General features: G+C 55.3%; 1 protein-coding gene across 2 annotated transcripts; it reads left to right on the top strand.

Annotated features, from left to right (window-relative positions):
- Window positions 1-289: 289 nt before the first annotated feature.
- Window positions 290-27,753, top strand: LOC120962412 (uncharacterized). 2 transcript variants are annotated; one of them, XM_073496326.1, is made up of 4 exons: window positions 290-701; window positions 4,888-4,995; window positions 26,158-26,241; window positions 27,478-27,753. In XM_073496326.1, the coding sequence occupies exons 1-4, from the start codon at window positions 482-484 to the stop codon at window positions 27,579-27,581; spliced, it is 516 nt and encodes a 171-aa protein (XP_073352427.1). In that variant the 5' UTR covers window positions 290-481; the 3' UTR covers window positions 27,582-27,753. The 2 variants fall into 2 exon arrangements, 1 of the variants encoding a protein (XP_073352427.1); XR_005753175.2 differs by lacking the exons at window positions 26,158-26,241; window positions 27,478-27,753 and adding an exon at window positions 6,236-6,505 and having other exon boundaries at window positions 304-701.
- Window positions 27,754-27,994: the final 241 nt, after the last annotated feature.

Raw genomic sequence — 27,994 nt, 5'->3', positions numbered from 1 at the left:
AAATGATTTAAACGGTAGCAAAAACAATTATTTAAATGCTTTGAAAATATTAAAACAAATGAAAAGTATTTTATTTAAAGTTCCCAATTTAATGTGTTTGTGGTATAATTGGAACTACCAATTTAGGATCTATTGCTATAATTAATAAAACTAAATAAACTTAAGAGATAAGTGAAGACAGAAAAGAAATAAATAAAAGAAAAGGTAAAAAAGTAAAAGAGAAAACTACTAGCACTTAAGGCCCGCGACTACAGGAGCCGGGCCAGCCCATCAACGCCCCTCATCCCCTACCTCTCTGTTCACCACACCCCGTGGACACAGAGGGCTCGTCCATGGTTGGGGATCACCACGCGGCGTGCATCCAGCCCCCTCGGCCTCCTACTTGACTCCCATCGATGCCTGCGAACCCTAGCCTCTCCACTTCTCCCCCCTCGCGCCGCTTTCTTCCACGCGCAGCCGCCCACCGCTGTTGCTTCCATGAATGTCGTCGTCCATGTGGTCTCCGCCCGCCCTGCACCGCGAGGCCATGCCCAGGAGGCGCGCTGCCCTCGACTACGTCCTCTATGCCAAGACATCGGAGTCGGGGACCACCACCACGCCGGATCCGACCGTCTTCTTCCTCGACGGCCGCCGGCGATCCCCAATGATTCCGGTGCCTCTGCTGCTCCTAAGCCCACGCCGGGCCTCCTTGTGCCTTCCCGGTGAGCTCCGACTACTTTCCCCTCTCCTCGCGCATCTCTTTCTTCCCCGTAGCTCGCTCCCCATGTTGTTTCCGCCATGGCCGAAGCTCTGCGTCCGTGCCCGCGTGGCCCAGCCACCTGCAGCCAAACCCTGGAGCCACCTGCACGAGCCCCGTGCGCGGCCGACCATGCGCCTCCCGCGTGCTTGTGCTCCGCCTTGCCGCTAGTTGCTTCTGCTGCATTGCTGCTTTAGCCGCCGCCGTCGCCTACAGCTTGTCGTGCCTGCCAGCGCCCAGCCGCATCGTTGGTCGCCCCACCGCCCCTAGCTGCTTCCCGCGCCTGGAGCTTGCTCCTTGCGCGCGCCGCTGGCGCCGTGGCCGTGCTCACCCCCCCGCACCCACTGTCGTCGCTCCCGCCGGCTCCCTGCGTCCCACCTCTGCCCGCTCCTCCTGTCGCCCCCAGCCGCGCCCCACCGCTTGCAGCGGCGTCCGCCTCCGGCCGGCGGTGCCCACCCCGACCGCCACTGCCCCGCCGCTGCTGTTGGCTCAAGCCGAGGCCGCCAGCACCCCCCTCTGCCACTTCTGCCCTCCGCCGTGGCCTCTGGCCACCGGAGTTAACCCGCCGGCCTAATTGGCCATTAAGGCCCTAACCCACCTACTAACCCCCCACTAACATACGGCCCCCAAGTGTTTAATTAAAATAAATAACCATGTTAGTTTAGTCACTGGGTATGACATGTGGGACCCCCCATTAATTAAATCCTTTTAACTAAAAGCTATTAACTAGCAGTCTATGACTGGTGGGCCCCGACGCCCCTTTGACTGGGACCCAACCTTTTTTTAGTCCCAATTGCGAGTCCACCCTTGACTTGCCAATGGAGTTCGACCTTTTTTGTCCCAGTTGCAAGTCCACCATCGGCAGCGAATAAACCGCATATGAGCCGACCCAAATAGCTAGGATAAGTTTTCTGTTTTGTTCTGTTTTCTTCATGTGTTTTTTGTTTTTTATTTTTTATTTTTCTTCATTGGTTTTTTCTGTCTTTTTAATTTTTCTATTTTTCAAAATTTGATCTCATTTTTTCGTTTTTACTGTTTTAATAAATTCACAAGTTTTAATAAATGTTCCAAAATTCATAAATTTGTTCATTTTTCTATAATTGTTCATGTTTATCATTTTTAATGAAAATGTGCTCATTTCTTGTTCTCTTCTTATTTATCTATTTTCTCTATTTGGTTTTCTCGTCTTTTTGTTTTTTCCTGTTTGCTTTTTGTCGCGGTATATCCACGACCACCTATGGGACCAGGAGGCCCCTTGCTGGTTCAGCAGGGGGACGTCACGTTGCGCAAAGAGTAGACCAGCGCATGGCAGCACGACAGAGAGCACACAAGCAATTTACCCAGGTTCGGGCCGCCGTGAGGCGTAAAATCCTACTCCTGCTTTGGTGGATTAATGGTGGAATGGGGATGGTGAAACACAAAACACTTGCCCGGCAGGGGTCGCCATAGGGCAGCAGCGACTACGCGCATATGGGGGTGTGGGTATGTCAACCTTCCAACCCTTCCCACGAGTGTCATGGGCCTCCTTTTATAGATCAAGGGGTCACCACAATGGCAAAGTAGTCATTATCCACTGATATGATAGCAAACAGTGCTATCATACCTAACTCTACGGGCTGAGAGAGTGCATTAAATGCACTGCTTAGTGTCACATCACTGGTTGCCCGACAAGGCTTTCCGGGCTATCTTGCCAGCTCCGCGCCTGTTCTCTTGACACGTCGCAGGACGGGTGTCATCTGTGGGTTTCTTCTATAGGAAATGGCTGCCATGTGGCGAATGGCTACCACTTGATCACCTTGCGGCTTCACACCGCACTGATAGACGACGTGGGTCATGCTTGAGTGGTTGGTGGGGTGTTTCTGCCCCCGCGAGCCCCGGCAGATCTTGCCGGGGTGCCTGGGTTGCCTGCTTCTGGTGGTGGCCTTGCTCCTTGCCGGGTGTAACGCCCCAAGACCGACGCTCCAGAAGCCTTCCAGTTATTTCGTTGTTGTCGTGTGATTTATTTGTGTGTTTGCATTCATCATCGCATCATATGCATTGCATCCGCTCGTAGTTGCCGCGTTCCTCCTTGCTTTTGTGACCGTTCCGAGACCAACCTTGTTCTTCGTTTTCCCTCTTGCTTAAACCGAAGTCCCTCTTTGCACAGTGCATCGCCCCCTCCCGCGCGTCCGAAAGTTGTCCCGTACCCGACCCGGGTTGTTGTTACCGATGGGTCCGGATCATCCCCTAACATCTATAAAATATCTCCGTTTTGTTATTTGGACTCCCTACCTATTTTTCTCAGCCGTTCGATTATAATCATAGGGATGAGGTATCCCCTAACCTAAATTCATCTGATATAAATATCAGTCTAACCGTAGATCCTAGGGGCTTGTCCCATCATTCCCTTTCGGCCGCCGCCACTCCACATCGGGATCCCTCCCGATCCACCTGCCCAACCAGAGCACTCCCCTGCCTTCCCGATCCACCCATCGATCCACACCCCCACCGAGCTCCACCTCGTTTTCCCCACCGGACCAATCCATCGATCCATCTCCCACCTCGACTCCGGAGCACCATCGAGCCCAGCGCCTCTCCTCCAGTTCGCTTGCCGTCGTCTCCGGCGAGCAGGTCTGCCGCAGCCACCCGCAAGGCCACCACCACCTTGCTTCTCCTCTGCCTCGACCGGAGCAAGATTTCCCCAGCTCATGGCGCCCGAGCACCCCCAGCGCCGGCAGCAGTCCACCCCACATTCGTCCTCGCAGCCCCGTGTCAGAAGCCCTTCCCCGCGCCGCCGTTCGTCCACGCCTCCAGCCCGCAGCCGTGCGCCTCCTCCCTCATCCTAGCGGAGCCCCGTCCTCCCCGCGCCTGTCCCGTGCGCCCGGCGCGACGCCGGCAAGCAGCAGCAGCAACCAGGTCGCCGATGCACCCGACGGGATGAAGCTGCCGGACCCCAACCCCGTGCCCGACGCTGGCCTGTGCCATCGTCGTTGACCAGCAGATGAGCCTCACGCCCATCTCCTCTCTTCTCCCTCCTCCCATTCTTCTCACTCTCCCTCACATCTCTCTGTCTGTCTGCTCGTACAGGGAGCTCCGACGCCCTGTAGACCCGCGCCCCCATCGGACCTCCTTCCTCCGCATCCGGCCACGCCGCCGGCAAGCCCTGCCTCCGCCGCCTCGCCAAGTTCTGCCGGCCTGCTGCCTCCTCTGCATCACGCCGGTGCACCTGGCCTCCTCTGCATCGCGCTGTCCCCTGCTTCTGCATGCGAGGAGGACGACCAGCGCCAAGTCCCCTCGCCCGCGCGTTGACCAGTCCAGCGCCAGCCTGGACGAGCGCCACTCGCCGCGCGAGGCCTCCTCTACTTCGCTCGCAGCCCAGGCCCAGCGCGCCTTCCCAAGGCCCAATGTGAGCAGCCCCAGTCTTTTCCTCTTTCGGGCCAGCTAGTTTCAGCCCGTTCTGTTTTTTTCTGCTGCTGCGATTTTAGCAATTATCCAGAAAACTGCATATTTACAGTTTGCACCCTCATGTTCATGCATATAATAACTCATCAACCTTGCATCATTTGTAAATAATTTATATATGAAAAGTGCTTAGAATTTCATCTAGTTTCATAATATGCCACTCTCATCCATGTTTAAAATGTTTAAAATGCTGTTTGTTTAAATTTGCTCGAATGCCATGTTAAAATGATGTATTTCATAACTAAATAACCGTAGCTCGGATTTTAATAAATTATATATGTAAATGGGGTAGAAAAATGCCTAGTTTAACATGGTGCACATTATTTTGCTGTTTAACAACATTAAAATTGTGTTTATGGCAGAACAGTACCAAATCTAAAATATGGACATGAGGATTTTCCGGAATTGTTGTTTGTTATTTCCGGCCTCATTTAAACTTGCCTAAATAGTTAGTTTTCATATGCTTCACCTCTTGCCATGTTTAATAACATTTAATATTGTTGGGTACATAAACGAGAGAGAACTAAATAATTGATGTGGTGTTTTGTCAATATGCAACTCGTTGCATATTGAGCTCCACTTAATTTGTAGTATTGTTTGTTGCATTTTGTCATGCCATGCCTCATTGAACTGGACATGTATCATACTTGTTTGTGCATCATGCCATGTTTATGTGATGATTGTTTACTATGTTGTTTGTTTCTTTCCAGGTTGCTTCTCTCGTTACCTTCGGTTTCGTTCCGGAGTTGTGAGGATTCGTTCGACTACGTCCGTCTGTCTTCTTCATGGACTCGTTCTTCATCCTTGCGGGATCTCAGGCAAGATGACCATACCCTCGAAATCACTTCTATCTTTGCTTGGCTAGTTGTTCGTTCTATCGCTATGCTTGCGCTACCTACCACTTGTTATATCATGCCTCCCATATTGCCATGTCAAGCCTCTAACCCACCTTTCCTAGCAAACCATTGTTTGGCTATGTTACCGCTTTTGCTCAGCCCCTCTTATAGCGTTGTTAGTTGCAGGTGAATATGAAGATTGCTCCATGTTGGATTATGTTTATGTTGGGATATCACAATATATCTTACTTTAATTAATGCATCTATATACTTGGTAAAGGGTGGAAGGCTCGGCCTTATGCCTGGTGTTTTGTTCCACTCTTGCCGCCCTAGTTTCCGTCATACCGGTGTTATGTTCCTTGATTTTGCGTTCCTTACACGGTTGGGTGATTTATGGGACCCCCTTGACAGTTCGCTTTGAATAAAACTCCTCCAGCAAGGCCCAACCTTGGTTTTACCATTTGCTACCACCTATCCCCTTTTCCCTTGGGTTCTGCAGACTCAAGGGTCATCTTATTTTAACCCCCCCGAGCCAGTGCTCCTTCGAGTGTTGGTCCGAACTGAGTAGACTGCGGGGCCCCCTTGTGGAAACTTGAGGTCTGGTTTTACTCGTAGGATGTCTCATCCGGTGTTGCCCTGAGAACGAGATATGTGCAGCTCCTATCGGGATTTGTCGGCGCATCGGGCGGCTTTGCTGGTCTTGTTTTACCATTGTCGAAATGTCTTGTAACTGGCATTCCGAGACTGATCGGGTCTTCCCGGGAGAAGGAATATCCTTCGTTGACCGTGAGAGCTTATAATGGGCTAAGTTGGGAGACCCCTGCAGGGTATAAACTTTCGAGAGCCGTGCCCGCGGTTATGTGGCAGATGGGAACTTGTTAATATCCGGTTGTAGAGAACTTGACACTCGACTTAATTAAAATACATCAACCGCGTGTGTAGCCGTGATGGTCTCTTTTCGGCGGAGTCCGGGAAGTGAACACGGTTTTTGGGTTATGTCTGACGTAAGTAGGAGTTCAGGATCACTTCTTGATCATTACTAGTTAACGACTGTTCCGTTGCTCCTCTTCTCGCTCTTATTTGCGTATGTTAGCCACCATATGTGCTTAGTCGCTGCTGCAACCTCACCACCTACCCTTTCCTACCCTTAAGCTTAAATAGTCTTGATCTCGCGGGTGTGAGATTGCTGAGTCCTCGTGACTCACAGATTCTACCAAAACAGCTGCAGGTGCCGACGATACCAGTGCAGGTGATGCAACCGAGCTCAAGTGGGAGTTTGACGATGACCTTGGTCATTACTATGTTTCTTTTCATGTTGATCAATAGTGGTGCCCAGTTGGGACGATCAGAGATCTAGCAGTTGGGTTATCTTCTTTCTTTTGGCTTTGACCGTAGTCGGTCTATGTGTGTACTCTGATTGATGTATGATTTATTTATGTATTGTGTGAAGTGGCGATTGTAAGCCAACTCTTTATCCCATTCTTGTTCATTACATGGGATTGTGTGAAGATGACCCTTCTTGTGACAAAACCACAATGCGGTTATGCCTCTAAGTCGTGCCTCGACACGTGGGAGATATAGCCGCATCGTGGGCGTTACACCGGGATCGCCTGCCCGTCAAGGGAGGCCCTTCTCTTGCCGATATATTGCTCTTCTAGCTTGATCTCTGTCCCTCTGAACTGCATGTTGGTTCTTCAAATCTCTTGGTCCCTCAATCTCAGACTTGGGCTGGTGCTTCAATCTTGTTCCCGTGCCTGTGCATAGTCTGGGTGACAGACCCAAGGTCTGTTGCACCGACAGAAGCCCCCGGGCCTTCCCCGAACGCGCTGCTGAGCGTCGTTGGGGTAGGGCCTAATAAGTGCACAGGCAAGGGTTCCTGAAGAGGTTGGCCTATTGAGGTTTGCATTACTGCTTCATTAGCCTTGATTTCGGGCCAGTTTCGGTTCCCCGCGCGTGGTGTAAAGCCAATAATGGCGGGGCCGCTCCAGTGATGGCCCGTGAATGACTTTAACGCATGGGGTAGAAACTGCCAATTTACTCTTCCCACAGCGCGTCCTTATTCTTGGCCACATATGTTGCATGCATCGTGCGGGGTAGGTAACGGAGGCGCATGGCGCAGGAGAGTATCTTGGAGAGGGTCCACCCGCCTTGAATTGGCGGAGGAGGGCGGTGGTCACCCGTTGATGGAGCAGCTGCCCTTCCCCGCCCGACCTGTAAAAGGGAGGGGTGGACGAAGGCGGAGTCATCCATCTTTGTATTCCCCCTCTTCTTCCCTTGTTCTCTGCTTCCGCCGGTGATGCCGAAGAGAAGAGCCCGGGGCCAGCCCCCAGGTTCCTGCTTGGGGTTATTGTTGCCCCATGCTGGTGCCGATGCTCGGGGAGTGAGCCTAGTCCTTGGCGTGGTGAATCTCTTGGTCTCTTCATGGCTCGGCTGGGAGGCGGGGCTGGAGATCGTTGGTAATCCCAGAATTGCCCCTCCTGGAGGTCTTGGGGCTATTGTCGACGAGAGGCGCGCCTTCCTGCCCACCAAGGAGGGGAGCGGCGCGCCTCGAGCCCCCCGGCCGTCCTGGCCACTCACTGTCTTCCCGAGGGGGGTGCCGGACTGGAGCCTCGGCCTTCCTCCAGGGCGGTATGGATGGCGATAGAGCCCGGGGAGAAGGAGAAGACGGGAGGCAGGCCGTCCAGTAGGAGCATGACCGCATCAACGCGTTCGTCTCGTACTGGCGACCTGCTGCCCGTCCGCCTGGCTCTTCCCACCTTTTCCCGGCACCGTCATCACCGTTTCTTCCAGCTGTCGGGAAAAGGCTCGTCCCCTGGTGCTTCCGCTTCCTTTTGTTGCCTTCTGGCTGGGCTCCGGCACCTTCCTCTGCCGGTGCCTGTGCTGGAGCCCCCCTTTCGGTCCTGGGGGCGGTGACCAGGGGGCCATCGAGGTGCTCCACACGTTTTCCTCCTTCGCAGCCTCGCCACTCCCGATCTTGTCAGGCTGGGGTTGCGAGCTCCTGATAAGGATCGGGGTGGCGTTGAGCCGGTACGACGCCTGTCCTCTTCTCTTCCCACCACAATACCTGGGATAAGAGGAATAGGGAGAGGAGTTTACGGAGCACTTATCCTTTTTCAATCTTAAAATTGTAGGCAATTGCCAAATTTTAATTCAAATAATGTAACCTCTCGAGTCCATCTTTGTGTTCTGTAATGCTTGTACTTGTATCAGCATATGAATGAAAACGATGAACTTTGCCGGGAAGCCGTACATGTGTATTTCCATGCAGAGGTGGGGTGCCTCTTTTATGAAAATAAACGAGTTTTCCTCGGCAGGATATCCTGCCGGCACCCTCTTTGTCTGCCGGAGAGCTACGTCTGTCGGGGGACAGACAGAGGGGCCAGCCCCCTGCCAGCTCCTTTTTACTAAAGGCCACTGCGACCATCCTGACTGAAGCAACGTTCGAGTCATGGATGGGAGCACCTAAGTTTAAAAAGAGAGGCGAGGTTTTCTCATGCAAAGTTATAGCTTTACAGAACACTAATGGACAAGAGGTAAAAATTATCTGTTTGGCTTGCCGGGGATCGCTGTGCCGTGCAACCTTCTCGTCCCTTGTCGAAGCCAAGTTCATGGCAGGAACCTGCAATGAACACTTCATGTAGATGAGAATGGATGCAGAATGCGATCCTATCTATATGCATATGCAAATGCTCATGAAATGCTTATGCAGTGATCTTGGTGTGCTCATGCATGCATGCAATCTTAGTTGGGGGCCCCCCTACAACGCTTCTTTATTTTCTCTTGCACGTGATCATCGACCTGGCTTTGTACAAGGGGTTACATGGAGCTGAGGCAAGGCCTGTACAAAAGGGTGGCTGTCGGGAAGTGCCTGGCAGCCTCACGCCTTACGGGTAGTACTTGCGGAGATGCTCAATATTCCATGAGTTTTGTAACTGAGTGCCACCTCCAGTCTCCAGACGGACTGCGCCGGGTGTGGTGACTCGTACCACCTGGTAAGGGCCTTCCCACTTTGGTGATAGCTTGTTTGTACCCTTGGCGGACTGGACGCGCCTAAGGACAAGGTCACCTTCCTCAAATCACCGGGCATGAACCCTGCGGCTTTGATAGTGACGCAGGGCTTGCTGGTAGCGTGCAGCACGCATAGCAGCCCGCAGATGGTTCTCCTCGAGTAGCACAACGTCGTCACGCAGGTGCTGATCTTGCGCTACTTCATCGTAGGCAAACACTCGAGGGGACCCATAAATGAGTTCCGTGGGGATAACTGCTTCTGCCTCGTAGACCAGGGAGAAGGGAATCTGCCTGGTAGCTCGGTTAGGTGTCGTTCTAAGGGACCAGAGAACTACCGGCAGCTCCTCGATCCACCGCCTGCTTTGCTTCTGCAGCGAATCGAAAGTTCTTGTCTTGAGTCCACATAGCACTTCAGCGTTCGCCCTCTCATCTTGTCCATTGCTCCGGGGGTGTGCCACAGAGACAAATGAAATCTTGCATCCGAGGGTACGAACATATTGCATGAAGGCGTGGCTGGTGAATTGGTTGTCGTTGTTAGTGATGATCCTTGCCGGAACTCTAAAACGACACACCAATTCTTTCAAGAACTTGATAGCTGACTGAGCAGTCACCTTTCTCACGGCAGTCACTTCCGGCCACTTTGTAAACTTGTCGATAGCAACGAACAAGAATTCAAAGCCCCCGATCGCTCGGGGGAAGGCGCCGAGGATATCGAGCCCCCAGACCGAAAATGGCCATGATAAAGGGATTATCTGAAGGGCTTGGGCAGGCAGGTGTGTTCTCTTGGAATGGAACTGGCAGGCTTCACATGTCGTGACGAGCTCGACCGCATCTTGGAGGGCTGTGGGTCAATAGAATCCTTGCCGGAATGCTTTCCCAACTAATGCCCTTGATCCAATGTGTGAGGCGCACATTCCTCTGTGAATCTCAGCCAACAGTTCCTTTCCATCCTCCTGGCAGACACACTTCAATTTCACACTGTTGGGCCTCCTTCTGTATAGAGTGTCATCGACAAACTGATACATACTGGCCCTCCGGGCTACTTTCTTAGCTTCATCTTGGTCGCCGGGAAGTTCTCCAGTTTGGAGGAAGCGGACGATGTGCCTTACCCAAGTTGGAGCCTGGGGCTCGGCAACAAGGACTAGCGGCACCTCCTCTGTTGCGGGAGCACCAGCCTCGTTCTCAGGGTCCATGGGCCCGACTAGAGGGGGTGGTCCGATAGGTTGTGAGGAGTTGTTTCCGGCAGGGTCTCTGCCGGGAGCGGACGACTCGACCGGGAGAGGCTTAAAGTAGTCCAACTTTCTCCTTTTTCGGGCCATTGTGGCTGGTGATACGGAGGGTTGAGAGAGACGGAGAACAAATGTTCCTGGTTCCACAGAAAGCTTCTGCGCAACACACTTTGATAGGTGATCAGCTATGCTGTTTTCCGCACGGGGTACGTGCTCGGTTTGCAACCCGTCAAAGTGCTCCTCCAATCTCCTCACTTCCTCGACGTATGCTTCCATCAATGGGCTTTGATAATCCCTGTTGACTTCACTACAAAAAAATACACTTCCATGATGATATGTGTTTGTCATAGTAGGTCACGTTTTCTGTCATGCATGTACACCCATGACGATTTTATGACAGAATCAAGATAGTCATACCTGTGCTATCGTAGAAGTGTTCCATGACATTACCAAAATTATCATCACAGAAGTGTTCACTTCCATGACGATAAATGCCGCGTCATGGAAGTGCTTTCGTCAAGGGTGACCGACACGTGGCAGCCACCGTAACGGGTCGCCGTTAAGCTCTCGGGTCCGGTTGTGGGTCTGATAACCCACTAACAGCCACGACCAATGACGATTTTCCACATGTAAAATTCTCATTGGCCGACGGAACCACGTGTCAGCTCCGCTTTGGCACAGGTGTCACTCATCCAATGGGCGAGATGCGCCTATGATATGTCGACACGTGGACCAGCCCAACAGTGGCCCATTCAGGTTAAAAGGCCGGGCCTGTCAAAATAAGCGGGCCGGCCCATTAGCGGCCTACTTGAGTCAGACCCATTTACAAGAACACCCCATACAAGTTACACAGAATCGGCCCATCAAAGGCCCATTCTACATTTGACAATTTCCATCCCATAGTTAGTTTTAGCCCGTTAACGGCCCACTACGTCTTTGGGCCCAATTGCGGCCCGAGCTTCTTTCGGCCTGTTAGCGGCCCATCATTGTCGGATTCTGGGTTCCGGCAAACCCTTGAGGTTCGAACACTGGGGTGCGCACGAAGATCTCTCTCTCCCTAGCTCGCTCTCGCAACAATCTCAAGGCCTAACTCGCCGAACCCAAGGAACAAGAGACACGAGGGTTTATACTGGTTCGGGCCACTGTTGTGGTGTAATACCCTACTCCAATGTGGTGTGGTGGATTGCCTTGTAGGCTGAGGATGAACAAGTACAAGATAAGAACAACCTCCTGAGGAGAGGTGTTCTTGGGCTCGGTGAGCTTGTATGGTGGCCTTGGTGGAATGGATCCAATCCAAGATCAGTTGCCTCCTATGGTGGTGGCTAGTCCTATTTATAGAGGCCCTGGTCCTCTTCCCAAATATTAGGCAGGAAGGGATCCCACAACGGCCAGTTTGAAGGGGGACAACTAATACAAGTTATCCTGACAAAAGGTGGTCTCCGCCTGCCAAAGGCTCTGGTGGTGACACCGTCGTGGGCTCCGCCGTGACCTTTGTCCTGTCGTCCTGCTTGTCTTGGTCTCGTTGCACCAATACGAAAACCTTTGCCCGATGCCTCGGGACTCCTCGCCTGCGCTTGCCCCTTTAGCACCAAACAGGCAACGAGTACTCTGTGCCCGCTGGCGCCCGCCTGGCCTTGGTCATCATGGCTCACGTCACCTGCACGTCGCGAGGTGCCCCTTCATAGATATCTCCGCTCCTCGGGGGCCAGCCTAGGGAGGCCGCCCCTGAGGAGGTCTTGCGTCAACCGCCTCGCGAGGCTCGGCCGCTCGCGGGGGTCTTGAGTGGTTGTTGATGAAGATGAGCCGTACCAGGCCGTTGGATGAGCCATGCCCTAGGCTGCAGGCAGGCAAGTCTGGGTACCCCCATTCCCAGGACGCCGACAATGGCCCCCGGGCCCAAGGCGCGCTCAGATTTGGCTTTGAGGCGAAGGCAAGGGGCATGTGTGGAGTGCCGCAGGCCCCAATAGCCTGCAGCCTTGATTGACGCGTGGCAATTGACAGGACGTGGGCGTCTCCGCTTCCCGATGTTGCCTCGGCAACCGCCTGACTGAGAAAAAGGCTGGCGCGCGCCGCAGTGTCTTCATTGCTTGCCTTCATCTTGCTCCAGATCCCCTTTCTTGCCCCTCTCTCCCAAAGACTCCAGATTCGCGCCAGCTCCCCTTCGAGTCCGCAATCGATGGCGTTCGGCAAGGCAAAGGCCGCCTCTCCACCCGCCTGGTACGAGCCGGCCCTGAGCGCGCCCAGCGTCTCGGAGAAGAACCTCGCCGCCGTGCTCTTGATGACGGCAGAGGGCAAGAACGAGAAGGGAAAGACCACGCTTCGGGCTGCCTCCGCTGAGTCGGAGGATTCAGGGAGTACCTTCTATCCCTTCTCCATGAGCAGTGTCGTCGCAGGGCTGGTTCCCCCCTTCTCCGATTTCTCTTACACCGTCCTCAGCCACTATAAGCTGCATGCCCTTCATCTCCATCCCAACTCCGTCCTCCTCCTGTCGATCTTCACCTTCTATTGTGAGGCATTCTTGGGGGTGATGCCGTCCGTGGCTCTGCTTCACCACTTCTTCTTCCTCCGGATCAAGGGCAGCCATTGCTCGGGGTGCGCCAACTTCGTCGCGGCCAACGGGACCAACGCGATCTCGAAGGCCAGGAAGAAGGCCGAGAACTTTAGGAGCAAGTGGTTCTCATGGACACCAAGTGCTCTCACCCTCGGTTGGTGCTGCTGACGGAGATGCCCGCGCCTCACGATGGGTGGTTCAGCGCGAAGCTCACCGACCCCCGGGCGGAGCAGGTGCTGGAGAAGATGACTGCCGACCTGAAGCATGATGACCCGAAGGTGACGAAGTTGATGGGGGCCAGGATCGTCAAGGAGTTCTTGGCACGGCACGTAGCCCCGCTGCAGGCGCACTCGCGCCCCTTGTGGAAGCTCGGGGACGAGGAGGACGACCTGCGCCTGCGCCCCGGCGCCTTGTCAGACGAGGAGCTGGGCGTTGCTCTCCGCCTTTTGGTCGGGGATGACCAGGGGTATCCGCCGGACACCCACGTTCCCCTGTATCGCCGCCTGGATGGGGCGAAGGTAACCGCCTCCGTGCCCACCTTCGACGGGCGCGGGCTCGTGCCGCCAGCGGCCTCTGAGGCCCAGGTGGTGACAACTTTGGTGGTGGTGTCCTCCAATGACTCTGACGGGGAGGAGCAGGACTCGGAGGCGACCCCGGAGGGGACCGGGGAGACCTCCCCCGCGCGCAAGGCCGATCTCCTCCGCGCCCTGCCTGGCGACAACGACGCCAGCGACCACCCGGCGAGGGAGGTCCTGCCCCCTGTTGGGGTCACCACGAGGTCCAAGGTCACCCCCTCAAAGAAGTCACCGGCTGGGGTCCCGACGAAGAGCAGGTCGGCACTGGTCTCCCGGGGCGATGCTCCTGCCCTGACGCTGTCCGGCGCTGCCGCCGGGCCGGCTGCCGCGGCCTCATCTGCTCCGGAGCTCGCGTGCCGGTGCCCCATGCCGCGAGGCCCTTGGGCTCCGCACTCCTGAAGAGGCTGCAGGACTATGCCGTCATGGACTAGTAAGCACCTCACCCTGACTTTGTTCTTGCTCCTGCTTCTGCTGCTGCTTCCTGATGTTCTCTTCTTGCACCGTCAGGCCGACTCTGTTGGCGAAGAAGAAGAGAGAGGGGGCGGCCGCATCCTCGAAGGCCCAGCAGCTTGGCTGTCACACCCCCTCCGGTGCAGAGGGGCGGTGAAGGCGCCCCTACTTCTCCCGCTCGGTCATCCTCGCGAGGCCCAGTGGACCACCCTCAGGAGAAGGCGACCTCCTCGGCCAAGTCAGCTCCAGAGGCGCCCGTCTCCAGTTTGCCCACTGATGTTGCCAAGTTCAGGAGCCCCCAGTCTCTCTTCCTGCCGTCGTCAGCTCACAGGTCTTGGCGACGATGCAGCCTCCTCCTCTGGTCGTGCCGCTAGCTCGCGAGCTTCGCCCGATGCCCTGGAGGAGGCCCTTTCCGCGCTGACGCGGCTTCGGGGTGACCTTCAAGGCGCCGACCGTTGCCTGGTGGCAGGGCACCTGGAGCCGATCTCAGGTTGGCTGCACTCCGACACATCAGTCAGGGCGGCGTTGGGCCAGGTCATGGCAGCTTCTGAGGAGGACAAGCGAGCCGCCGACTAAGCCGCAATCGCCCGTGAGGTGGCGCTGAAGGATGCCGAAGCTGCCAAGTAGCGCTGCCGGTCGATGGAGGCCGAGCTGGAGATTATTCGCAACAAGCGCGCGGCCGAGGCTCATAGTCGTAAGGCGGAGGAGGAGAAGATGAAGGCCCGAGAAGACGCCGTCACCGGTCGTGACGCCGAGTTGGACCAGTTGACGAGGGCACAGGCCGCAACCGTCTGGAGAAGCTAGAGCAGAAGGTGGAGGCAGAGAAGGCCCAGCTAGTAGCCAAGGGAAAGGTTCTTGCAGAGGATCGTGCGGCCTTCAAGTCCTTTGAGGAGAGGTCCCGCGAGGCACTGCAGGCCCTCTATGAGAAGGGCTTGGAGAAGCCGCTGGTGGCAGACGATGAAGGCCCCACCCAGCTGCTTCCCTATCTTGTCATGGCGCTCGAGGGTGTCGTCGACGGGATCGGCCCCATGGTGTAGGGGGAAGCCTGCTCACTTTCTTCTTCAGCTCTGACGCGCGTCTTCAGCCATCTACATCTTCGCAACCCCGACGCTGATCTCGGCGAGCTGCTCGAGCCCGTGGAGGAGGAGCGCTGCTCAGCTGCTGCCGCAGCTGTGAAGGGCCAGGTGGAGGCCCTGCTGAAGAAGTTCCTCGCCGTCGAGCCTGCACCTCCAACCGATGGTGCCGCCAATCCCGCGACCAAGGCCAATGACACGGCCGACGACGACACTGCCGACGGGAAGGCGCTCCCCAACGACGGCGCCCAAGGCTGAAGAAAAGGCTTGCTGGTGAAGAATGGCGCTCCTTCTCGTTTTTTCCTGCAAACTTCCCTGTGACATGAGACGTGCCTTGTGGAGGTGTTAAAACTCTGCTTGATGTTTGGGGGAAAATATGCTGTGTAATAATTTATTTAGGTTCCGTGATTTCCTTCCCGTTTGCTTGATGTTCTACGTCGGCAGGGCCCGACCCCGCGCATACCTCAGCCGCCATTGGGCTGTCCGGATCACCAGGACGGGACCAAGGGGTGAGGGGCTACGTGGCCAGTTAGGCTCCTGAGTCGCGATGCTCAGGAGTCCCCCTTGACGTGCAAACGGCCCGCGGGAAGGAGATGCAAAAATAGGTCTTAGGGTTCTACGTCGGCAGGGCCCGACCCCGCGCATACCTTAGCCACCGTTGAGCCGTCCGGATCACCAGGACGGGACCAAGGGGTGAGGGGCTACGTGGCCAGTTAGGCTCCTGAGTCGGGATGCTCAGGAGTCCCCCTTGACGCTCAAACATACCTTCATACCTGTCCTCGCCGAGGTCCCGCTCGGGAGTGGTGCGCGACGACCAGGTCCGAGGGATCTGGCAGGGCGGCGTTCGCTAGGCGAGACCTGAGCGTAGCCCCCGTGCCCAGCTCCCTCGCGCAACTCTCTCGAGGGGGAAGCGTTGCGGCGAGGTTGGACACTGAGTCGGGTGGCTCTGTGAGGTTGGTACGGCCATGGGGCTCCCCTCAGTTGTTTATCACCAACGCGGAGCGTAGCGCTTCCGCACTTGCACGGGCATAGCCGCTCCTCGACCGTGTCGACTGCCAGCGCGGAGCATGGTGCTTCCACTGGTGCGTGGGTGAGGGCTCTCTCTGATTAGAGCCCCCGGGGCGTGTACAACCCCGCCTTGACAAGTGTCTTGCACGGAAGGGCTAGACGAGGTGTGTTTGGTCACTCGTGAGCCAGCGCGGGACTCACGAGGCCCTACCTCAAGGTGGGTTGCACCTGGTCTTGGTTCTTGATAGCTTCAGTGGTCCTGCGAGATGGTTAGGCAACCTGCGCCGGACGAATTTCCTAAGGCGATCACATGAGAAGGCCAGGCACCAACGACCCCAGGAGGTGACGTGAATGGGGCCGGCCCGCCAGACAGAGCTCAGTCGTTGGGTTTATCGATGCTGTAGGGACGGACCCGAGCATAGACGCCGTGCCTAGCCTACCCATGCGAGGAATCCTAAAGAAAGACAACCGGCACGCGGCTCCTATGGTAATGAGGGCAGTCGCGGGTTGGGTATCGAAGTACCGGATAAGCAAGTGACAATCATAGAACGACTCAAGCAAAGGGGCAGGTTAGTTCAGATAGATGCAAGAACGATACAAGCCACTGGGATGGACTCGAGCGGCCTGGGGAAGATGCAGCCCGAGGGGCGCTCCCAGCAGGGCAAGCTAAAGATGCAAAACGATACATGCCGCAGGGTCAGACCCGTGCGACTTGGGGATAATGCGGCCCGAGGGGCGACCCAACTAAATGAACTGGAAAGAGTCACCTGATACCGTAGCAGGAGCGATGTTGGAGTAGCCGAAGATGCATGTCGATGGGTTGTTCCTCACGAGCTGCCAGGGTCCTGAGCCTCGGGAGGCTCCGTGGGCCCAGGTGGCTCCTGAAGAACCATCACGATCTCCTCGAGGACAGCGTAATGCCTGGCCTCCTGAGCCGCCAGGATGCTCCACAGGTGGCGCTGGAAGGTGACAGCGCGTTCGGCAAGCCGAATGGCATGCGAACGTAGCTGTGAGGTGGACCCTCGCACCGTCCAACACGCGAAGGCCATAAACGTCCCCGAGATGCGGCCCTGTTGAGCCCTGGAATGTCAATGCAGACACGTAGCCCGCCGTCCTCGGCTGGATGGGGGGCTGCGTCGGGCGATGGGCGGCGGTCGCCGCGTATGGTCCTTGCCTCTTGAAGCTCCTAGGTCGCCTTGGTGATGAACTCCTGAGCACTGGGCGCTCTGCGCCTTGTGCCCTCTTGAGGGAAACGTGTAGCGAAGCACGCCTCCACATGGTGCCCGAGCACCTCCCTCGTGACGTTGGCTAGGTCTGAGGCCCTCCAGAAGAGAGCCCCTGAGCCCAGCCCGAGGAGGGCGCTGGGCACGCCTTCCTTTGCGAGGGAGGGAGGCGCCCTGACTGTGGGCTTAGATCCTGAGGCAGTGCCGCTGGAAACGCCACTCTCATGAGGTCCTGGGTGGAACAACTGCTTCTTCTTCTTGAGGATGGCCTCAGGAGGGTACAGGGTGCCTTCGTTGTCGGGGTTTTCGACTGCTGCAGCTTGGTAGGTGCACTCGAGGGAGCACACCGCATCTCTCTCTTCACACAAAACCGTGATGATGCCGCCGCTCCTTGGCATCTTGAGGACGTTGTAACCGTGGTGGGTCACTGCCATAAACTTGGCCAAGGCTGGATACCCAAGGATGGCGTTGTACGGCAGGCGGATGTGGGCGACGTCGAAGTCGATGAGCTCGGTGCGGTAGTTATCGCGCTGACCGAAGGTGACAGGGAGGCGGACCTGCCCTATCGGGGTGGTGGAGCCATCGGTCACTCTTGAGAAGGGCTTGGTAGGCTGCAGCTAATCGTATGGCACTTGAAGGCTGTCGAATGTCTCGACGGACAGGACATTGAGCCCTGCGCCGCCGTAGATGAGGGTCTTGGTGACTTGGACGTTGCTGATGACGGGTGAGCAAAGCATCGGGAGGGCGGCGACTGTTGCCGCGCACTTGAGCTGGTCTGATGAGCTGAAGGTGATGGCACACTTGGACCACCTGAGCGGGTGCGTGGCTTCGAGCCTGGGAAGGGCCGCGTTCACCTCTCGAGCAAACTGCTTGAAGATACGCTGAAAGGATGGGGCTTGAGCGCCACCCAAGATGTAGGCGATGGCTCGAGGCTCTTGGAAGCCCCCAGCCCCTCGTCCTGATGATGGTCGTCATTCCTCCTTGGCGGTGGCGACAGCGGAGGTAGCCCGGCATTGCGCTGAGGGCGGTCCTCACGGGGCTGGTCTCTCCAGGCACCCTTGCGAGGTGGGTCCTGCCAGCGGTCCTCACGAGGCCTGTCGCGCCACTCCTGGCGGGGGCTGCGGTCGTCCCAGCGTCCCCCACTTCATCCTCCTCCTCGGCCGTAGCCCCGATCATTGCGCTCGGCGCATCGTCCGAAGCGCCCATCGCGGATGGCCCTGAGCTCCTGACAATCGCTGGTGTTGTGGCTGTGAACATTGTGGAAGGCGCAGAATGGGCGGTTGGCCTTGGGCGACTCGGGGTGGTCGCGGCCGCGCTTCATCTCTGGTTTTGCCGCGAGCACGGCAGCCCCCTTGCGCTTCACGTCCTTGACCTTGGCCTTCTTGTCCTCCTGATCGGCAGCTGGGAGCTCGAGGAGGGAAAGGCACCCTTCCTCAGCTCTCACGCACTTGGTCGCCATGTTGAACATCTCCAGGGCGGTGCATGGCTCCTCGTGGATGGCGAGCTCCTCCTTCATCTTGACGTCGCGGGCGCCATTGGAGAACGCGGAGATGATGGCTTCGTCTGTCACCTTAGGGATCTTGAGGCGAACGCTGTTGAAGCGCTGAATGTACTTCTGCAGAGTTTCCCCTGGCTGCTGCTTGATGCGCCGCAGGTCACCCGCGGCCGGCGGGCGGTCGTGAGTGCCCTGGAAGTTGGTGATGAAACGCTCGCGCATCTCACCCCAGGAGGAGATCGATCCCGCGGGCAGGTTCAGGAGCCAAGAGCGCGTGCCATCCTTGAGGGCCATGGGGAACCAATTCGCCATGACCTTCTCGTCGCTGTTGGCCGCCTCGAGGCTTAGCTCATAGAGCTGCAGGAACTCCGCGGGGTCGGGGTGCCATCGTAGCACGGAGGCAGGTTCGGCTTGAACTTGCTGGGCCAGACGATGCTGCGCATCTCGGGAGTGAAGGCACGACAACCTGTTGTGGTCACCGGAGTCCGTCGCGGAGGCGGAGCCTGATCTTGATATCCACGCGCTGCCGCGGCAGGCGGCGCACGGTCTTGATGCTGGGGTGCCGGGAGCGCAGGAGCGTTTTCTTGCGGCCGAGGGACTTCTTGGCAGCTTCCTTCTTCATGCACGGGCGCCCGACGTGGCGGATCACGCCGCGGGACCGCGTGTCTTGGTGCGAGGGCAGCGTCTTGATGCGGAGGTGGTGGAGGTGGTCCATGGGCAACGTCGCCCGCTTCTGGAGGTGGTCGAGGTAGCGAAAGGGACGGTGTAGGAGAGCTCCCAGCGGCGCTGACGAGCTCAGCGATGCCGTTGAGCCAGTCGTCGTAGAGGTCGTCGACTGGACGGTAACGCAGGAGCTCACGTGCCATGAGCAGCGCAGCCTGCGCATCCATGGGTGTGCGACGAGCGTGGGACGATGAGTCAGCCGGAGTCGGCGACGGGGTGGCGATGCGTCCGTCCCGCCGCACGGAAGGGTGCAGCGACGAAGCTGGCTGCTCGTTCCCTGCCGGGCCGGTGGTGGCGTTGGCAGTGGGTCATGGAGAACGGCGGGGGGTTCCACCGACGGGCGCGTCTGGGCGACGCGAGCGGCGAGGGAAGCACGACGCTCAGCACGGGCTCGACGAGCATCAACCATGGATCCGGTGGAGCAGCGGAGCACGTATTGACAGAACAAGGCTTCAGCGCAACCCTACCTGGCATGCCAAATGTCGGATTCTGGGTTCCGGCAAACCCTTGAGGTTCGAACATAGAGGTACGCACGAAGATCTCTCTCTCTCCCTAGCTCGCTCTCGCAACAATCTCAAGGCCTAACTCGCCGAACCCAAGGAACAAGAGACACGAGGGTTTATACTGGTTCGGGCCACCGTTGTGGTGTAATACCCTACTCCAGTGTGGTGTGTTGGACTGCCTTGTAGGCTGAGGATGAACAAGTATAAGGTAAGAACGGCCTCCTGAGGAGAGGTGTTCTTGGGCTCAGTGAGCTTGTATGGTGGCCTTGGTGGAATGGATCCAATCCAAGATCAGTTGCCTCCTATGGTGGTGGCTAGTTCTATTTATAGAGGCCCTGGTCCTCTTCCCAAATATTAGGCGGGAAGGGATCCCACAACGGCCAGTTTGAAGGGGGACAACTAGTACAAGTTATCCTGACAAAAGGTGGTCTCCACCTGCCAAAGGCTCTGGTGGTGATGCCGTCGTGGGCTCTGCGGTGACCTCCGTCCTGCCGACCTGCTGGTCTTGGTCTCGTTGCACCAATATGGAAACCTTTGCCCGATGCCTCGGGACTCCTCGCCTGTGCTTGCCCTTTTAGCACCAAAGAGGCAACGAGTACTCTGCACCCGCTGGCGCCCGCCTGGCCTTGGTCGTCATGGCTCACGTCACGTGCACCTCGCAAGGTGCCCCTTGCATAGATATCTCCACTCCTCGGGAGCCAGCCTAGGGAGGCCGCCCCTGAGGAGGTCTTGCGTCGTCCGCCTCGCGAGGCTCGGCCCCTTGCGAGGGTCTTGAGTGGTTGTTGATGAAGATGGGCCATACCAGGCCGTTGGATGAGCCACGCCCTGGGCCGCAGGTAGGAAAGTCTGGGTACCCCCGTTCCCAGGACACCGACAATCATCAGTTCCAGCCCGTTAACGGCCCGGAACGTCTTTCGGCCTTTTCTCGGCCCATTCTGAAGTTGGGCCAATTCTAGCCCGCTGTGACTTTAGGCCTGTACTCGGCCCATTCGGTAAATGGGCCAACTCCTAGCCCATTTTGTCTCTCGGCGTGTTAACGGCCCGCACAATAGCTGGGCCTTTGACTTTAGGTCCATTAGGGGCCCACGTTCCATAGGGCATCATTTCAGCCCAGCGCGACTTTCGGCCTATTAAAAGCCTAGTTTGAAAATTGGGCCTCCTCTATCCCATAACACTTTCGGCCTCTTACTGGCCCGAAAAGTAAAAGGGCCGAGACAAAATTGACATCTATTTCGGCCTACTAGAGGCCCGCGGGCCATTTCCATTTATACGGCCCTATCGAGCTTTTGGCCTATTGACGGCCTGCTAAGAGCCATTGTTACGGTGGGCCACATCATTTGGGATCCACTTAATATTATTTTGACCAGCCCAATGAAGGCCCGCTTTGACTACACATGTTTGTTCATTTGTATGGCGTCCAGGAAATGTTTGGGCGTGTGGGCCCCCGTTTCAACGATATAGCATATTCAAGAATTATCCTACTCTATACTATCGCCTCTAAAAAACATAAACTATACAATAAAAAGACTAAGGCATAGAAACGTAGAATAATCCTACACTATACAATAAAGAAATTATAGCTGAATATACCCACTGAGCATTATAGTTCGACACCAGTGATAATAAAGCGTACACAAACAGCAAATTACATACACCGGACAAATAAAGCTCATACATCATGGACACGCATCAACAGAACTTACCATTTGAACTATAATCTCTTCAGAAAATAGGATTGGCCGGATTCAGATAGCACAAATTTTAGTCTGCAAAATCTCCAATTCCTTCGTGGTTACCTCAGTGTCTTGTTTCATTTTTTGACTCCTGCATCTAATACCTGCATGTCCAGTCTCAACTTGTTGATTGTACGTTGAGAATCATATACACCTTGTCTTGCCACCACTAGTTGATGCTCGACAACATCAGCACATTCCAATTCCAATCCATAATCATTCGGTAACGGCCATGCCACACTACTCGCAGATCTTTGTGTTGATGTCACTTCATCCTGAAATGTTTCTGTAAGTACACATGACTAGGGCAAAAATATAGTTACAACAGTGAAGCGAGCAAGACAGATTATTTTGTACATGGCAAAACAGGACTAACTGTCGGATTTCGGGTTCCGGCAAAACCCTTGAGGTTCGAACACTGGGTGCGCAGGAAGATCTCTCTCTCTCCCTAGATTGCTCTTGCAACAATCACAAGGCCTAGCTTGACGAACCCAAAGAACGAGAGACACGAGAGTTTATACTGGTTCAGGCCACCGATGTGGTGTAATACCCTACTCCAGTGTGGTGTGGTGGGTTGCCTCTTGGGCTGAGGATGAACAGTTACAAGGGAAGAACGACCTCTTGAGGAGAGCTGCTCTTGTGCTTGGTGAGCTTGTGCGGTCGAGGATGATCTGAATGATCTGTCCCGTGCTATGGTGGTGGCTAGTCCTATTTATAGAGGCCCTGGTCCTGTCCCCAAATATTGAGCGGGAAGGTATCCTGACTAAAGGTGGCCTTCACCTACCAAAGGCTCTGGTGGTGACGCCGTCTTGGGCTCCACGGTGACCTCCGTCCTGTCGTTCTGCCGGTCTTGGTCTGGTTGCACCTATATGGAAACCTTTGCCTGATGCCTCGGGACTCCTCGCCTGTGCTTGCCTCTTTAGCACCAAAGAGGAAACGAGGATACTGCGCCCGCTGGCGCCCGCCTGGTGCTCGCCTGGCGCCGGTCGTCATGGCTTACGTCATGGGAACCTCGCGAGGTGCCCCTTGCCTTGATCTCTCCGCCCCTCGCGAGCCAGCCTGGTGAGGCTGCCCCCGAGGAGGTCTCGCGTCGTCCGCCTCGCGAGGCTCGGCCCCCCGCGAGGGTCTTGGGTGTTTGCCGGTGAAGATGGGCCATACGGGGCCGCTGGTGGAGCCACGCCGTGGGCCGCGGGTAGGCAAGTCTGGGGACCCCCGTTCCCAGGACACCGACAGTAGCACCCGGGCCCAAGGCGCGATTGGACTTGGCTTCGAGGCGAAGCCAAAGAGCAAGTGTGGAGCGCCACGGGCCCCAATAGCCCGCGGCCCCGCTTGACGCGTGGCGATTGATTGGATGTGGGCGGCCCCGCTTCCCCACGCAACCTTGATATCTGCCTGGCTAGACGGCCACGACGCCTTATACAGTTATTCCCTCGTTGCTGGCGACGCACTCCCCCAACTCCTCCGCTTCGTCCAAACTCATCTCCTTCTCCCAATGCGACCCGAGCTCAGCCCTCTTCGTCGCCATGGCGCCAAACCGAACGGAGAAGGGGAAGAAGCCCTTGCTCTCAGCCAGACCACCTCCGACCATTGAGCCTGAATCGGTCGATCGTTGGCGCTCAACCACGAGGCCATGGACAAGGTCCGCCCGGCGCTCGCCACCAGCTTCAACGAATGGGGAAGGACGGTGGCCTGGCCTGTGTCCCGAGCTTCTGTCGACAGGACAGCCACCGAGGTCCAGTTCTTCATTGACGCCCCATGGGCCGGCCTGGTTCCTCCCTTCTCCGCCTTCTTCAACGCCGCGCTTTACCATTATCAGATCCATATGCTGCACCGACATCCCCAATCCGTCGCCCTTCTCGCCGTCTTTGCCTTTGTCTGCGAGGCCATGGTGGGCATTGCCCCCTCCGTGGCCCTCCTGCGCCATTTCTTCTCGCTGCACCGACCAATCCCCTACAGTGCTCGGGGTGCCTGAGCTTCCAGGCCATGGCGGCGACGGCCGGCTCGGGGATTGACTTTGAGCTCCCGCCGTCTGCGAGCGGGTTTCGGACACGGTGGGTGTAACACCCCGCATGTAACTTGCCATATTTGTAACTCCGACTCTTGCCATTTTCGGCGATGTGATATGTTTTTCCCTCCGTTGTCGGGTTTTGTCTTTCGTTTTGTATTTTGTCATGTCATGCATTTTCATATCATGTCATCATGTGCATTGCATTCGCATACGTGTTCGTCTCATGCATCCGAGCATTTTCCCCGTTGTCCGTTTTCCAATCCGGCGCTCCTATCTCCTCCGGTGCACCCCTCTTGTTTTCTTTCGTGTGCGTGTGTCAAACTTTCTCGGAATGGACCGAGGCTTGTCAAGTGGTCTTAATATACCACCCGGAGACTACCGGTCAAGTTTCGTTCCATTCGGAGGTCGTTTGGTACTCCAACGGTTAACCGGGCATCCGCAAAGTCCATTTGAGTGTCCAGAAAAAACTCCCTCTAAAACCAGCCCAAAACCCACCAAACTCTCTTCCATGCTCTAGGTCGTTCGATCACGATCGTGTGGGCGAAAACCGCACCTCATTTGGAGTCTCCTAGCTCCCTCTACCTATTTATATGTGGGCATCCCGAAAAACGAAACTGCAGACGAAACCCTAGCTTCTCCCTCCGCGCCGCGCCGGACGCGTCCGCTCCGGCCGGACAACGTCCGCCGCGCCGCCCGGCCAACCGGAGCGCGCCACGTCACCCGCGCCGCCGCCGCGGCCCGCCGGCCCGCTCCCGGCCCCCGCGGCCCGCGCCCGCCTCCGCGCCTGCCCCCGCCGCCACGGCCGCCCGCCGTCACCGGCCTGCCCCGCCGCCGCCGCTGGCCGCCGACCCCGCCGCCTTGCTCGTCTCCGGCCGCCGCCCGCGGGCCCGCCGGCGCCGCCCTCCTCCGCCTCCGCCGCCGGTGCCCTGCCTCCGGCCGCCGCCCCGCCTCACCTCTCCTTCCTCTCCGCCGGCGAGCAGCGCCACCGGAGCTCCGGCCGGCCCGAGCTCCACGACCCCCGGCCAGATCTGGATCGCCGTGCCCGTAGGTTGACTTTCCCCCGAACCTTTTTTTCCGAGTCTTTAAAAATCTTCAGCATGTGCCTCTATTCCCGATGCGATAACTCCGTTCATGTAGCTCCGATTCGCGCGTGTAATATGTCAAATTGTTCGTCTCGCGATGCTCTTCATTTTGTTCAATTGCACCAAGTTCATTAGAGGTCATCTTGATGCCCAAATCTCTGATGGAAGAGGGCTAGTTGCTGTTAATCTCTGGTTCTTAGCAGAACTTGGAGATTTGTCATTTTTGTATCATTAAATCTGTGCATCTTTTGAGCATGAGCTCTACATGTGTTTTGAAGTATGCCATGCCATATTTCTAGTGGTATAGTCCATGTATTTTTGTGATCTCTGTGGTGACTAGCACAAGCATGCAAAGTAGGCCCCGTAATATTTCTGAGTTCAGGGATTTGGTGATTTCTCCAAGTCCTTGTCTGCTGTAATTTTGTTGCCATGTAAACTTGATTCTACAGAGAGATCCATGCATATTTTAGAGATGTTTAGTAAGGATGTTTTGTGTCTATAGTTGTAATTGATCCATTCCTGCAATTGTTTGCAATTATGGAGTGCCATAGCATGTCTCAATCTTGCTCTACTTTTGCTATAAAATATTTCTGACAGATTCTTAACATGATATGCATTTTTGCCAAGCTTATTTTAGTTGATCCATACATGCTATGTAATTGTTCTTACCACGGATAGCTTCATAAACATGCCATCTTGCTGCAGGTATGCTTGGTTTGTAATGCATTGCTCCGTAGTGAGTGCATCAAGCTCACAAAGAGGCCTACATATTAATATTTCTGGCATGCTCTGTTTTCTGCTAAGTCTGAAACCTGATAACGAAACTTGCTATGTTTACATGCTTGCCATCATATCTTCTGGTCCTTTTTGGCTTATGGTCAGTAAGGGACTTTTGTCATGTGCATTTAGTGGAACACTACCATGCCTTGGTTTGCTATTTTAAGTTCCTGTAGCATGTTGATTTCGTGCCCTGAACATTGCTACCTGATGCTGTTTTCTGTCATGTCCAGTTTTTCACGAAGTCTGTGAACCTGTAATCTTTTGCACTTTTGCCAGGCTTGTTTGAGCTTGATGTGTTGTGAAATAGCAGTAGCTCAGTGTTCATCTTTTGTCAAGCATCTCCTGTAGATTACTGCCATATGCTTTGTTGCTATGTTGAGGTGCTGTAGCATTGTTGTTTGTTGCATTTTAAGTGCTATCTTGCTGTTAATCGCAGATTCGTGTCATTCTTGTTTTGCTTGCCATTTGCAAACCGTGCATCCGATTCCGGTGATCTTTATATCGATTTCGACCGAAATCATCTCATCTTTCCAGTGGCATGCTTGGTTTGCCAAGTTACTGCCATGTTCATCATTTTCCTTCCGGAGCACGCATATGCATCGCATATCATATCTTGCATATCATACATGTTTTGCATCATGTTGTTTGCGCATTCCTCGTTGTTGATTGTGGTTCTGTTTGTTTGTGTTCTTGTCTTGGGTAGAGCCGGGAGACGAGTTCGTGAACGAGGAACCTGTCGAGTACGCTTACGAGGATCAAGCTTTCGACAACTCTGAGAATCTTGCAGGCAAGATGACCACCCCTCGAAATCACTTCTATCTTTGCTTTGCTAGTTGTTCGCTCTATTGCCATGCTCCGCTACCTATCACTTGCTATATCATGTCTCCCATTTTAGCCATGTCAGCCCTAACCATCCTTTCCTAGCAAACCGTTTTTTGGCTATGTTACCGCTTTTGCTCAGCCCCTCTTATAGCGTTGCTAGTTGCAGGTGAAGTTGAAGTTTGTTCCATGTCGGAACATGGTTATGTTGGGATATCACAATATCTCTTATTTAAATAATGCATCTATATATTTTGGTAAAGGGTGGAAGGCTCGGCCTTATGTCTGGTGTTTTGTTCCACTCTTGCCGCCCTAGTTACTGTTATACCGGGATTATGTACCTTGAGTTTGCGTTCCTTACGCGGTCGGGTGATTTATGGGACCCCCTTGACAGTTCGCCTTGAATAAAACTCCTCCAGCAAGGCCCAACCTTGGTTTTACCATTTGCGACCTACACCTTTTTCCCCCGGGTTTTCTAGAGCCCGAGGGTCATCTTTATTTTAAACCCCCGGGCCAGTGTTCCTCTGAGTGCTGGTCCAAACTAGAGCCCTTTGCAGCGCCACCTTGGGGAAACTTGAGGATTGGTTTTAGTTGTACGGACTGCTCATCCGGTGTGCCCTGAGAACGAGATATGTGCAGCTCCTATCGGGATTTGTCGGCACATTCGGGTGGCTTTGCTGGTCTTGTTTTACCATTGTCGAGATGTCTTGTAAACCGGGATTCCGAGACTGATCCGGTCTTTCCGGGAGAAGGTTTATCCTTCGTTGACCGTGAGAGCTTATGATGGGCTAAGTTGGGACACCCCTGCAGGGTAATATCTTTCGAAAGCCGTGCCTGCGGTTATGAGGCAGATGGGAATTTGTTAATGTCCGGTTGTAGATAACTTGTCACTTGACCCAAGTAAAATACATCAACTGCGTGTGTAGCCGTGATGGTCTCTTCTCGGCGGAGTCCGGGAAGTGAACATGGTCTGAGTTATGTATGACGTAAGTAGGTGTTCAGGATCACTTCTTGGTCATTGCTAGATGACGTCCGTTCCGTTGCTTCTCTTCTCGCTCTCATTTGCGCAAGTTAGCCACCATATATGCTTTTGCCGCTGCAGCTCCACCTCTTTACTCCATCCTTTCCTATAAGCTTAAATAGTCTTGATCTCGCGGGTGTGAGATTGCTGAGTCCCCGTGACTCACATATTCTACCAAAACAGCTGCAGGTGCCGACGATGCCAGTGCAGATGATGGCGTCGATCTCAAGTGGGAGTTCGACGAGGAACGTGGACGTTACTATGTGTCTTTTCCTGATGATCAGTAGTGGAGCCCAGTTGGGACGATCGGGGATCTAGCATTTGGGGTTGTCTTATTTTCATCTGGATTTTGACCGTAGTCGGTCTATATGTTTGTATTTTGGATGATGCATGATGATATTTATGTATTGTGTGAAGTGGCGATTGTAAGCCAACTCTTTATCCCATTCTTGTTCATTACATGGGATTGTGTGAAGATGACCCTTCTTGCAACAAAACCACTATGCGGTTATGCCTCTAAGTCGTGCCTCGACACGTGGGAGATATAGCCGCATCGTGGGCGTTACAGTGGGTGTATGTGGATGTCGGAGGGCTCAACCCCCTCCTCTCGTCTCTGTCGTCGCCCGCCGTTTCGAGCTCTGGCTGGGGCCACGAGAAGCTCGTGGGCTCCCGCCTTGCCTTCGTCTGGCTCCGGTTGAGG

This window comes from Aegilops tauschii, chromosome 4 (assembly GCF_002575655.3).
Source record: "Aegilops tauschii subsp. strangulata cultivar AL8/78 chromosome 4, Aet v6.0, whole genome shotgun sequence".
Taxonomy (NCBI): domain Eukaryota; kingdom Viridiplantae; phylum Streptophyta; class Magnoliopsida; order Poales; family Poaceae; genus Aegilops; species Aegilops tauschii.
Note: the sequence above shows the minus strand (reverse complement) of the source record. Positions and strands in the feature narration are given on the sequence as shown.